Source organism: Erinaceus europaeus, chromosome 10 (assembly GCF_950295315.1).
Source record: "Erinaceus europaeus chromosome 10, mEriEur2.1, whole genome shotgun sequence".
NCBI classification, from domain to species: Eukaryota; Metazoa; Chordata; class Mammalia; order Eulipotyphla; family Erinaceidae; genus Erinaceus; species Erinaceus europaeus.
In genome coordinates, this window is record NC_080171.1 from 13,735,579 (window position 1) to 13,749,384 (window position 13,806).

General features: G+C 46.4%; 1 protein-coding gene across 1 annotated transcript in view; it reads left to right on the top strand.

Annotated features, from left to right (window-relative positions):
- The window catches only part of TRIM14 (tripartite motif containing 14), a 41,156-nt gene that overhangs the window by 5,683 nt on the left and 21,667 nt on the right, over window positions 1–13,806 (top strand). The window contains exon 3 of the mRNA XM_060199116.1: window positions 11,267–11,500. Within this exon, the coding sequence (XP_060055099.1) occupies window positions 11,267–11,500 (234 nt within the window). The remainder of the gene's footprint in view (window positions 1–11,266; window positions 11,501–13,806) is intronic.

Genomic DNA, 13,806 nt, shown 5'->3' on the forward strand with positions numbered 1-13,806 from the left:
AAGGCTATTCCCCTGAAAAGTCATCCATAGGGCAGGCCATGGACTCATAAATAAATGCAAACCAATAAAGTCGGTACATGGTGCAAAGTCCGCTGCTCAGAAACCAATGACCGACCTGGCCTCGTAAACCAGCCCATTCCAGAGAACAATCAATGACTGGGTCATTAACCCCCAGCCAACACCCACACCCTGACTACATCACCCTGCTTGAATGTTACTTGCTCTCCATTGTGGCTTCTCAGCTGTAGGGAATATATATCCCTTACCTGCTTCTCGCACTTCACTCAGACTAGGGTGAGATGGATATATATATAGTGCTTATGCGGTTCCTTCCGAATCTTACAGATTTTCCTACAATGAGTTTTTTTTTTTTAATTTTTTGCCTCCAGGGTTATCGCTGGGGCTTGGTGCTTGCTTGCATTATGAATCCACTCCTCCTGTGGTCATTCTTTCCATTTCTCGTGTTGCTGTCATTGGATAGTACAGAGAGAAATTGAGAGAGGAAGGGAAGAGAGAGAGAGAGAGAGAGAGAAAGACACCTGCAGACCTGCTTCACCACTTTTGAAGCGACCCCTCTGCAGTTGGGGAGCCAGGAGCTTGAACAGGGATTCTTGCTTAGGTCCTTACGCTTTGTACTATGTGCATTTAACCCAGTGTGCCACTGCCTGACTCCTTTTTTTCTTCTTCAGTTAGAGAGAGGGCGAGGTAGAAAAAAAGGCATCGGGGAAGCAATTACAGAAGCCAGACCTTCCACCTTCTACAACCCACAATGACCCTGGGTCCATGCTCCCAGAGGGATAGAGTGGGAAAGCTATCAGGGGAGAGGATGGGATATGGAGATTGGGTGGTGGGAATTGTGTGGAGTTGTACCCCTCCTACCCTGTCAATTAATTCTTTCTTAAATAAAAGAAAAAAAAATAATTAAATTTTAAAAAAGGCATCACAGAAGCTTCCTCCAGTGAGGGACAGCCAGGCTGGAACTGGGGTTGTTTCACTGCCCCTTTTTGACACATTTATTTATTTATTTGATAGAATAGAGAGAAATTGAGAGGGGAGGGAAGATAGAGACAGGGAGAGAAAGAGACCCCTACAGATCAGTTTCCCCGCTCGTAAAGTGTCCCCCCTGCAAGTGGGGAGCAGGGGCTCAAACCTGGGTCCTTGTACTTGATAATATATGCACTTAACTGGGTACACAACTGCTTGGTCCCCTTTTCATACATTTTTTTCCTTTAATTTTATTTTACCAGACCACTTCTCAGCTCTGACATATGGTGGTATGGGGGATTGAACCTGGGACCTTGGAGCCTTGGGCAGGAAAGTCTCTTTGCAGAGCCATTTTACTATCTCCCCCACTGATACTTTTTTAAGTGGAAAAAAGTATATAGTTGAGGTTGGTTACTTATCTACTGAATCAATATACATAGACACATTCCCTTCCTTCCTTCCTTCCTTCCTTCCTTTCTTTCTTTCTGTTTTTCTTTCTTTCTTTCTCCCTTTCTTTTAAATTTAGGGCCAGTGGTCTAGGAGGTAGTGCAGTAGATAAAGCACTGGACTCTGTCTCAAACATGGGTCCTGTGTTCAATCCCAGGCAGCACATGTACCAGAGTGATGTCTGGTTCTTTCTCTCCTATTTTTCTCATTAGTAGTAAATAAAATCTTTAAAAACGGGAGTCTGGTGGTAGCGCAGTGGGTTAAGCGCACATGGTGCAAAGCACAAGGACTGGCGTAAGGATCCCGGTTCGAGCCCCTGGCTCCCCACCTGCAGGGGAGTTGCTTCACAAGAGGTGAAGGAACTGAAGCAGGTCTGCAGGTGTCTATCTTTCTCTCCCCCTCTCTGTCTTCTCCTCCTCTTTCCATTTCACTCTGTCCTATCCAACAACAACAACATCAACAGCAATAATAACCACAACAACAATAAAAACAACAAGGGCAACAAAAAGGAAATAAATAAATAAATCTTAAAAAAACAAATTTAAGGGCAGACAGGAAGCTGACCAGGTAGGGCAAGGTCTCGTGCTATAGTCTCAGTCTCTCTCTCTTTTTCCAAAATGAAAGGTAGCACAGTACAGTAGAATCATGCATATGGAAGACCCCCAACTCCGTCCAGAAAATATATGTTAAATATATGTATAATTTAGAATATGCAGGAAGAAGAAATAACATAATGGCTACAAGCAAGGTACAGGTAGAGCTGAGGATACAGCTATGATCATCCAGGCTCACCCAGAACAAAAGCCATCTTGATGGTTTCAGACAAAGGTGAGTGAATGGGTGACACCACACGGAAGAGGAGAGGAAGCTAATCCTCAGAGGGCTGGCGAGGCCATTAGCACCAACAGGAAGCCACGGCTCCTCCAGCTACACACAGGATGACAGGAGGAAGCCCTGAGAGCAGAGAGCAGGGGCCCCAGGGCAGGAGCTGGAGCCAGACCAGTAGTGGGAGCTGCAGGGCAGGGGCTGGGGAGACCTTGCACTGCTGGGAGGGACAGCCAGCTGCACTCTTCCTCCCACTCTTCCCCCTCCCCTTGACCAAGCCTAGCCTGATGGAGAATCCTAGAAACTAAAGCTCCAGGAATCAGCCCCCAAGGTGTGCAGAGCAAGGCAGGGTAGGGCAGGGCAGAGCAGGGCAGAGCAGGGGAGAGACGGGACGTGGAGCTAGGCTGGCACCAAACCCAACAGCCCCTCAGCAGTGGGATAACATGCTGGGCTCCTGGTTGTCCCCTTTCCTGTGACTCCCCAGAGCTGTGGGGACTGAACCACACACTGCATGGTGAGGGACCACTGGGGTGACAGCACCAACCTTTGCCAGACTGGGAATGGAAAGCAGACTCTGCCAAGGCCGTGCCAGTGATGTTGACCGGGCAGCTGATCTCTGTCATCCCTGCTGGGCATGGCCACCTTTGCAGGCTGCTGCTATAGGTCAGAGTCCAAAGACTGCCACCATAGCTGAGGTGGCCTGGACAGGACGGGACTGCACACTTCCCTTCCTCAACAGCCACCCCCTAGAAGTGCTCACAGAGCTGAGTCACATGGCAGCCAGTGCTCCATGTGTAAGACCCTGCACCCTCCCCTGACCAGGACTTCATTGCTGTTCAGACTCTTCCTGCGACACAACCTTTACACCCTTCTCCACTGGACTCTGACAGGCCCCACCCAGCCCAGTACCATCTGGAGTCCAGTTTCACTTTGAAACAACTTGGCACTAAACAACAGACTTCCTTGTCTCATTGCCAGAATTCTCTAGTTTAATCTCCCCCCCCACACACCCCAATCAGAATACCACTCAGCTCTGACTACCTAGGTGATCAATATATGTTTGTTTTTTCTTCAACCATGTTGCATAATCCACCTTATTTACTTACACCTTAAGTTTTTTTGGTGGGTGTTTTATAACAGTAATTCCTGTGCTGAGAGTTCTAACAATCTGGAAGTGTCATTGGTTTTATTTCTTTATTTTAACAAGGTGGCTGTGTAGAAACTCCTGGAGCACAGTTTGGTTAAGAGGAGCTATTTGTTCTCAGTTTCTATAGGAGAATCATTTGTTTACACATGTGGCCTCCGAAGTGTGTTTCTGAATCAGAGGTTCAGGACACAAGGTCGTTCCTTCGTTTCGTTATTCAGTAAAGCTGTGTGTGTGTGTGTGTGTGTGTGTGTGTGTGTGTGTGTGTCCAGGCTCACTGGCCCATGGCCATGGCTATAAATTGGAGATTCATCCCTGGGCAGCCCCAAGTCAATTCTTGTGCTGGTAGGAGCCTCTGAATCTAACTTCCTTTAAAGCACATAGGGAATGCAGCCTTCAGGGACCCATCGCCTAGATTTTGCCAAACGACACACTTGTTGTCCATTAGGAACAGAACGTGGTAGGGCAGGTGGGCAGCAGCGCACCGGTTAAGCGCACGTAGTACTAAGCTCAAAGACCTGCGCGAGGATCCGGGTACGAGCCCCCGGCTCCCCACCTGCAGGGGGGTGGCCTCACAAGCAGTGAAGCAGGTCTGCGGGTGTCTGTCTTTCTCTCCCCCATCTCCGCCTCCTCTCTCCATTTCTCTCTGTCCTGTCCAATAAAATGGGGGAGAAAAAGACAAGGCCACCAAGAGCTCTACATTTGTAGTGTTGGCACTGAGCTCCAGTGATAACCATGGAAGCAAAAAAAAAAGGAAGAAAACATGCAGAACCAGCCCACCCCGTCTCCCCAAGCTGCCCATATACCAGGGATCTTTCTACTGTGCGGACTCTACAGATGTTCAGGTCCAGTGGGTGGACAGGTTCCATGGTGGTAGATCACAGTACTTGTGGCACGGGGTCCTGAGTTGAATCCCTGGAAGCACATAATGCCAATGATGATCTGGCCCTCTCTCATGAGTAAATACAGGTGGGGTTCAGGAATTTGGTGGTAGGCATAAATTTAACAAAAAGTTTGCTTTCTCTCCTGTTCTCCACCATCGTGGTGGCGGACTGACTTGTCCTTGCCACATCTTCCCACAAGACTTTCAGAATCTAGCGCTTCCTGGCTAAGAAGCAAAAGCAGAAATTTCCCATTCTTCAGTGGACTCGGATGAAGGCTGGTAATAAGATAGGTACAACTCCAGGAGGAGACACTGCAGAAGAACACAGCTGGGTCTGTAATGATCCTCTAAGATGTGCACATGTTTATGCTGGGCTAGGCCGCTAATATTCTGAGCGAAGCACTGTTGTCTTGCACACTTGATTAGGAATCCACTCAGCCTTGTACCCCTTCCTGTTTCCTGACTCAGCAATAAATACATGAGCTGTTTGGAAAAAAAAAAAAAAAAGCTTTCATGTCTGAGGCGCCAAGATCCCAGGTTCAGTCTCTAGCACCACCAGAAGCCAGAGCTGAGCAGTGCTCTGGGGTTGGTCTCTCTCTCTCTCTCATTAAATAAATTAAAAAATATTTTTAAACCATAATTTATTATATCAGTTCCTTCACCCCTTCTCAAGTATGACCATAAGCAACCCATTTTCAATGTACCTGCATTACCTGTATGCTGTTTTTGTTGCATTATCTTTCACACAGGTGGGATCCTCTAAGTATTATCCAGCCACTTGTTCTTTCTGACGTGGTGTCTTGGAGAACTTTCTATGTCATGACATGTAGCTCCACTGTAGTGTGTGTGTGTGTGTGTGTGTGTGTGTGTGTGTTGCCCCCAGGGTTATCGCCGGGGCTGCACCTACACTATGAATCCATTGCCCCTGAAGGCCATCTTTTTTCTCATTGCTGTTGTTGGATAGGACAGAGAGAAATCAAGAGAGGAAGGGAAGACGAGGGAGAGAAAGACACCTGCAGACCTGCTTCACTGTTTGTGAAGAGACCCCCCTGCAGGTGGGGAGCTGGGGGCTCGAAACTTGATCCTTGTTCTGGTCCTTGCGCTTCACACTATGTGCACTTGACCTGGTGCACTACCACCCAGCCCACTATTTCTGTGTTTTTTTTTTTTTTTATGGTAAAGCATATATAACACAGAGTTTACCATTTTCAACCATTTTAAGTGTAAAACTCAGTAGCATTAATTACATTCACAGAGTTGTACAACCATCTCCACTATGTGTTTCCAAAACCTTTTTCCTTTTTAAATGTATTGTATGTATGTGTATATGCATGTATGTATGTGTGTGTATTCATGTGTGTATGTGTGTGTATGCGTGTGTGTATGTGTATGTATGTATGCATGCATGCATGCATGCATGTATTGCTGGAGCACTACTTGGCTTGAACCTGGGACCTCAGCCTCAGATATGGAAGTCTTATGTATAATCACTATGCTATCCTTGGCCCTTTCCAAAACTTGTTTTTATCACCCCAAATGTTAAATAAGCCCAGTCTGTAACCAGTAAGCAATTATTTCCCTTTCCCCTGCCTAACCCCTAGTAAATTTAAGTCTATTTCCTGCCTGTATGAATTTGCTTATCTTAGATAGTTCATATATTTAGAATCATGCAATATTTGCCCCTTTGTGTCTGAATTTTCCCATAAAGAGATTCTTCAAGGGGCCAGGTGGTGGCATACCTAGTTGAGCGCACATGTTACAATGCGTAAGGACCCAGGTTTGAGCCCCCAGTCCTCATCTGCAAGAGGAAAGCTTCACAAGTGGTGAAGCTGTGCTGTGAGTGTATCTGTCTCTCCCTGTCTCCCACTCCCCTCTCAGTTTCTGGCTGTCTCTATCCAATAAATAAATAAAGATTTTAAAAACTTTAAAGAAAGATTTTTTTTTTTCCTTTTTTAACTAGAGCACTGCTCAGCTCTGGCTTATGGTAGTGCAGAGGATTGAACCTGGGACTTTGGAGCCTCGGGCATGAGAGTCTGTTTGCATAACCATTATGCTATCTACCCCTGCCCCCAAAGAAAGATTCTTCAAGCCCTATCCATGGTGTAACCTGTATGCATAGCGCATGTATCATAACACTAAGATCTTTTTAATCCTACTATTTGTTTCGTACCTATTTGTTTTTATTTAAAGTAACCATTTTTGTTTTAAAACTTTTTAAATTATCTTTTATGTACTTGATAGGGATAGCCAAAAATTGGGAGGAAGAGGAGAGGGAGAGGGAGAGGGAGAGGGAGAGGGAGAGGGAGAGGGAGAGGGAGAGGGAGAGGGACAGAGAGACTCCTACAGCCCTGCTTTACCACGTGAAGCTTTCCCCTACAGGTGGGGACCAGGGGCTTGAACCCAGATCCTTGCACATTGTAACATGTGCTCAACCAGGTGCGCCACCCAACCTGGCCCCTTTTCATAACTAGTTGTATGAAAGCAGAAAACTGTATAAACGTATCCACTTCCCATGTTGAGAAGACTGCCCAATCCTGCTTGATGCTGTCATGCTACACTGGGCACACTCACAGGGAGAGGAGGCCAGGCCTGCTGCACATGCACTAACAGACACCAGTGTTGCCCAGCTGGTAAAAGTGCTTACTGTCGGGAGTCGGGTGGCAGCGCAACGGGTTAAGTGCAGGTGGCACAAAGTGCAAGGACTGGCATAAGGATCCCGGTTCGAGCCTCCGGCTCCCCACCTGCAGGAGGGTCGCTTCACAGGCGGTGAAGCAGGTCTGCAGGTGTCTATCTTTCTCTTCCCCTCTCTGTCTTCCCCTCCTCTCTCCATTTCTCTCTGTCCTATCTAACAACGTCATAAATAACAACAACAACAATAAAAAACAAAGCAACAAAAGGGAAAATAAATAAATAAATAAATATTTTTAAAAAATTTTTAAATGCTTACTGTCTTTGGCCAGACAGTATTTTCCAATCACGTTTCCTTGATTCTTAAGGAGACTCCAACATCCACTGGGGTTCAGAGCAGGGTGGCATTTGGGGGCATGACCTACTCTGTAATTTGCTTTTGGCCCTGAGCAAAGAAGGTCATCCTTCATTAACTTTAAAAGCAATTTGACTTTTCTTGCACTTATTCTCCTCCATGATAATTAAATATTCATTTAATCTACTTATTAAGACTATTATTGGGATTGCATTTTGGTTATAGATCAATTTGGATGTAATAAATAGTTTTGTAGTGATGAACTTTCCCAACCAGAAATTTTTTTTTTAATATTTGTTTATTTATTAACATGAGAGAATCAGAGCATCACTCAAACACATGTGATGCCAGGGTTTGAACTCAAGACCTCGTGCCTCTGAAAGATAGATCACCTATCACCATGCCTGAGGACTTGGGTGCAAGCCCTGGGCCACCACATCTGAGGGAACTTGCATGAGTGAGGCTTCAGGAAAGGCGGAGCAGTGCGGTGGTCTCTCTCTCCTCTCTGCCTCTCCCTCCTATACCTAAAAATAAAGATCTACTGGGAATTGTGGAGTTGTGCAAGCAAATAGACCCACTGATAACCCTGGTGTCAAAACAAAAACGAACCAACTAACCAGAGTTCAGTGCCTTACTCACTATGCCACCTGTGACACAGGGTGTGTGTGTATGTGTGTGTGTGTGTGTGTGTGTGTGTGTGTGTGTGTGTGTGTGTATGCATTCAGGTTTTTGTCGCTACTGTTGTTGTTGGATAGTGTTAGGTTCGGTAATCCAGGAAAATCACCAAGAGACCAGGGTGATGTAAAGACAAAGAGCTTTTATTATATTCTAGCCGGCTAGGGCCGAATTACTGAGGGGCTGGTGCAACAGCCTTCTGGCAATCGACCCCGTACCCAAGTCTTACGAGGGTTTATATGCCTTTTACATCACACGGCTACGTGACGAGGTTCAGCTGCACAGTGTGGTTACATGACAGTTTTACAACAATAGTTATCTATAGCCCCCAGGTGCAGGGGAGGGGAGGGGGTCTTTTTTGGCCTCGAGGTTATTTCCTTTTCCTGACCCTAGGCTCCTAGACTGTTTTCTCAGAGTCTGTCCTTTGATTTATCTCCTGCCTTGCAGACTCCCAGGCTTGTCTCTGTTTATAGCTTTAACTCCTGAGAATTGCTTTCTTCCTCAGGGACAAGCCTGTCTTATAATTGCCTGCTTAACCCTTGGGTTTCCTGAGACTAGATTCATTTGTCTCATTATTTACCATCTTACATTAATTTCTTTTTGCTCAGTTCCTACAATAGGACAGAGAGAAATTGAAAGGATGGGAAGACAGAGAAGGGGCGAGAAAGACAGACACCTTCAGACCTGCTTCACCGTTTGTGAAGTGACCCCTCTGTAGGTGGGGAGCCGGGGTGGGAGCCAGGGTTCAAACCGAGATCCTTACACTGGTCCTTGTGCTTTGTGCCATGTACGCTTAACCTGTTGCACTACCACCCAGCCCCCTGCATTCAGATTTTTCAAATGTGTTCAGTGCAACTTTTCTTTTTTTCTTCTTTTAAAAATATTTTATATATTAATGAGAAAGGAGAAGAGAGAGAGAAAGAACCAAACATCACTCTGGTACGTGTGCTGTTGGAGATCAAATTTAGGACCTCATGCTTGTGAGTCCAATAGCTTAGGCACTGCACCACCTCCCAGACCACAGTGCAACTTTTCCTTATTTAAGACTTTTTTTGGGAATCGGATGGTAGCGCACCGGGTTAAGCGCACATAGTACAAAATGAAGGGACTGGTGCAAGGATACCAGTTCGAGCCCCCAGCAGGTCTGCAGGTGTCTTTGTTTGTTTGTTTTGTCTCCAGAGTTATTGCTAGGACTTGGCGCCAGCATTACAAATCCACTGCTCCTGGAGGATTTTTTTTTTTCTATTTTGTTGCATAGGACAAAGAAAAATTGAGAGAGGTGGGGAGATGGATAGGACAGAGAGAAATTGAGAGAGGAAGGGAGATAGGGAGAGAAAGAAACACCTACAGTCCTACTTCACTGCTTGTGAAGCAGCCCGCTGCGGGTGGGGAGCCAGGGACTCAAGCCCAGATACTTGCTTGAGTCTTTGCACTTCATACGATGTGCACTTAATCAGGTGTGTCACCATTTGCCCCTCAGCCCCCAAACCTTTATAGCTTCTGTTAGGTTTACTTTTTGTTTGTTTGTTTTTGTGCCTCTAGGGTTATTGCTGGGGCTTGGTGCCTGCACTATGAATCCACTGCTCCTGGAGGCCTTTTTTTGTTTGTTTGTTTTTTCCCATTTTGTTGCCCTCGTTGTTGTTATTGCTGTTGTTGTTGTTGGATAGGACAGAGAGAAATAGAGAGAGGAAGAGAAGATGGAGAGGGGGAGAAAAAGATAGACACCTGTTTGTCATCAGGATGCCGGCCAGACTTCCCTGGATTGAAGACCCCACCAATATGTCCTGGAGCTCAGCTTCCCCAGAGACCCACCCTACTAGGGAAAGAGAGAGGCAGACTGGGAGTATGGACCGACCAGTCAACGCCCATGTTCAGTGGGGAAGCAATTACAGAAGCCAGACCTTCTACCTTCTGCAACCCACAATGACCCTGGGTCCATGCTCCCAGAGGGATAGAGGGAAAGCTATCGGGGGAGGGGGTGGGATATGGAGATTGGGCGGTGGGAATTGTGTGGAGTTGTACCCCTCCTACCCTATGGTTTTGTTAATTAATCCTTTCTTAAATAAAAAAAAAAAAAGATAGACACCTGTAGACCTGCTTCACCGCCTGTGAAGCGACACCCCTGCAGGTGGGGAGCCAGGGGCTCAAACCGGGATCTTTACTCCAATCCTTGCGCTGTGCTACCTCCCGCCCCTCTCAGGTTTACTTTTAAATATTTTGGTGCTTTGTTTCTCCTATTTAAAAAGGGATCTTTTAGGGGGCCAGGTGGTGGCGCACCTGGTTGAGCGCACATGTTACAGGTACAGTGTCCAAGGACCCAGGTTCGAGCCTCTGGTCCCCGCCTGCCGGGCTAGCCTGAGGGTGTTTCTTCCTGGGCACGTGCTCTCCGGATTGGAGAGAGTTCGACCGGAGCCAACCTTGGCTGCTGCTTACTCAGCGCCGCGGGAGAGGAACCAGGAACTCTCGTGGCTGATTAGGAATGCAATGCCATGCTTTATTGATCAGAAAAACCTGCCCTTTATATTTTCTGAGATGGAAGTGGCAGGTCGAAAAAAGGAACTGGGTAGAAGAGTGGGTGGAGAAAAGGAAAGGAGCACAAAGGTAGCAAGCTTCCTTCTAACCAGTGGGGATGAAACCAATGCCCTGCAGGCAGGCCGGGTCTCAGGCAAAACAGTGATTATGTAAATAGACCACAGCATCAAGCAATGGAGCAGGGGGAGCTGGCAGAATGCCCAACACCCACCTGCAGGGGGAAAGCTTCACAAGTAGTGAAGCAGGGCTGCAGGTGTTTCTCTGTCTCTCTCTCCCTCTCTATCACCTCCTTCCCTCTCAATTTCTGACTCTATCCAACAAATAAAGATTTTAAAAAATTAGGGAAAAAAAGGGATCTTTTAGTTCTCCACCCATTTCATAATTGATTTTAGCTGGAAGCTAGAAAAAGCTTGATTTTTCTTCTTTTTTATTAGTGCTTTAGTATTGATTTACGAAATTATAAGGTAACAGAAGTATAATTCCACATCTTTCCCACCACCAGAGTTCTGTGTCCCCATCCCCTCCATTGGAAACCACAGTAGTTCTCCCAAGATCACAGATATATATATATATATATATATATCCATTTTTTATAGTCCTGCCTTCTTTTCCTTGCTAAGTCACGCCTACTACTTCTGAGTGCCAGAGCCCTCTGGTCATCTTACCGGAAAGCTTGAATTTTTAAAGTTGACGTTTACCTAACTGAACTCACTTTTTAGAAGTTGTCAATTTTCATGTTGGTGTTTATGGGTCTCTGGTTGACTCTCATGGCATGTGTAACTGCTTTCTCTAGGCCCAGGCAGAGTCCAGTAAAGCCTGGCTGACGAAGAAATTCGCCGAACTGAGAATGCTCCTAGAAGAAGAGGAAGGGATGGCCAAGACATTAATTGATAAAAACACACAGCTTGCCTTCCAGGCATATAGGGACCAAATCGAATCTTGTGGGAAGCAAATCGACACCATAAATGATCTCTCCAGCAGGGTCTATGGCATCAGCCAGGAGTCCAGTCCGCTACAGCTGCTGCAGGTAATGCTGGGTACCTGCCACCCCGTTTCATTTTGGCCGTTGTGACGCTGAACACAGGGGGGTCACACCCTGAGTAAATAAATACACACAGATTTGCCTTGCCAGTGTGTAGGCTTTCTTGCCTCACAGAAGTGGTCAGAAAGTATACCTTGTCGGGCCAGGTGGTCACATATTTGGTTAAGAGCATTATAGTGCTCAAGGATCTAGGTTCAAGCCCCTGGTTCCTACCTGAAGGGGGAAAGCTACACATGTGGTGAAGCAGGCCTGCAGGTGTCTGTCTGCCTCTCTCCATTTCTATCTCCCTCTCTCCTCTCAACTTCTCTCAGTCTCTATCCAATAATAAATAAGTAAATATATATATTTACTTGTATATATAAGTACATATATTTTTGTTTGTTTAAGAAGTCTACCTTGTTAGGAAGATACTATCCTTCTTGGCTTAATTGAATAACAGTCACCATTTTCTGAGGGCCTCTGTATTCCAAGCACTTCATATGCCTTAGTTCTGATTATTAAACATGTCCAGCAGGTGTGTCCACCCCCTCAGATTACTGAGAAACGGAGGCCCTGGGAAGTGGAAGGATGGTGGCAGAGCCAAGAGCAGAACTCGGGCCTGCTAGACATTAAAGTCACCGCTCATTATTGCCTGGTCCTCAGCTCACAGTCTCAGATGAGGCCCCTGCTGGGAAGGCAAATGTCCTTTGAACTGCAGAGCAGACTTCAGGAACTGAGTAATCCCAAAGAGGAAAGAGGGCCGATACACTCCCCGCCTGACTGCTGGGCTCTGTTGAAGGCTGTGACCTTGAGCCGAGGGTGAGTCTGAGACTTCACCCCTGAGAGAGTCACTGTGGACAGGCCAGACTGGGATAGTCATAGTGGCGGCATGTTGTTGAGGGCGTGGTCCCTGCCTTCCAGGAACCCCGGGAGAAAGTCCTCTCTTGCAGGTCAGTATTCCTACGCACGCGGCTGGCATTTTCACTCTCTCCTTCTTCCTGCTTCCTTGTTTGCCATGATTTCTGGGGGGGATTTGGAGGCAGATGTGTTTCAAAGAGCCGACTGGCCTCACAGCATGCATTCTGTGCCTCCGTTCACTCTGGCTTCCAATTTACATTCTTATCCAGACTTTCTGTTTTGATCATTCTTCTCACTATAGAGGAAAAGCTTGCGGGATTAGATAAGCTTTGTAAGATGTCTTAAAGCCTGTGGGGAAAGGCAGGGCATAACTAAATAAGAGTGGCATTGAGTCGAACCAAAGATTATAAAGGGCTTTGGCTGGAAAATAAGACCAATAAGCCAGCACAAACTAGTCAAGCCAGTCAGTCCCCAGTGGGTAGGTCCACTTTTATGTCTCATTGTTGACTACCTCAGCCAAATTCTGAGTGAACTGTTCTCCCAGACAGATTATATTCCTTCATCCAGTTGTTTGTTTTAAAAATAATGGTACTGGGGGTCCAGCGGTAGCGCAGCGGGTTAAGTGCACGTGGCGCAAAGCTCAAGGACCGTGGGCTGGCATGAGGATCCCGGTTTGAGCCTCCGGGTCCCCACCTGCAAGTGGCGGTGAAGCAGGTCTGCAGGTGTCTGTCTTTCTCTCCTCCTCTCTGTCTTCCCCTCCTCTCTCCATTTCTCTCTGCCTTAGCCAACAACGACGACATCAATGGCAACAATAATAATAACCACAACGACTATAAAACAACAAGGGCAACAAAAGGTGGGGAACCTCCAGGAGTAGTGGACTCGTGGTGTAGGCACTGAGCCCCAGCAATAACCCTGGAGGCAAAATAAATTAATTAATTAATAAAAATAATGTTACTTTTGGGCAGAAGTTGGGCGGTAGTGCAGCAGATTAAGTGCACATGGCGCGAAGCACAAGGAAGAGCATCAGGATCCCAATTCGAGCTCCCGGCTCCCCATCTGCAGGGAGGGGTCACTTCACAAGTGGTGAAGCAGGTCTGCAGGTGTCTGTCTTTCTCTCCCCTTCTCTATCTCCCCCTCCTCTCTCCGTTTCTCTCTGTCCTATCCAACAACGATGACAGCAATAACTACAAGAATAATAACTACATCAACAATAAAACAACAAGGGCAACAAAAAGGAAATAAAGAAAGAAATATATAAATATTTTAAAAAGATAAGAAAATACTGTCATGGCTCAGTTTAAAAAATAATAATAATAGTGGTCCGGGAGGTGGCGCAGTGGATAAAGCATTGGACTTTCAAGCATGAGGTCCTGAGTTGGGTCCCCAACAGCACATGTACCAGAGTGATGGCTGGTTCTTTCTCTCTTCCTATCCATCTCATGAGTAAATAA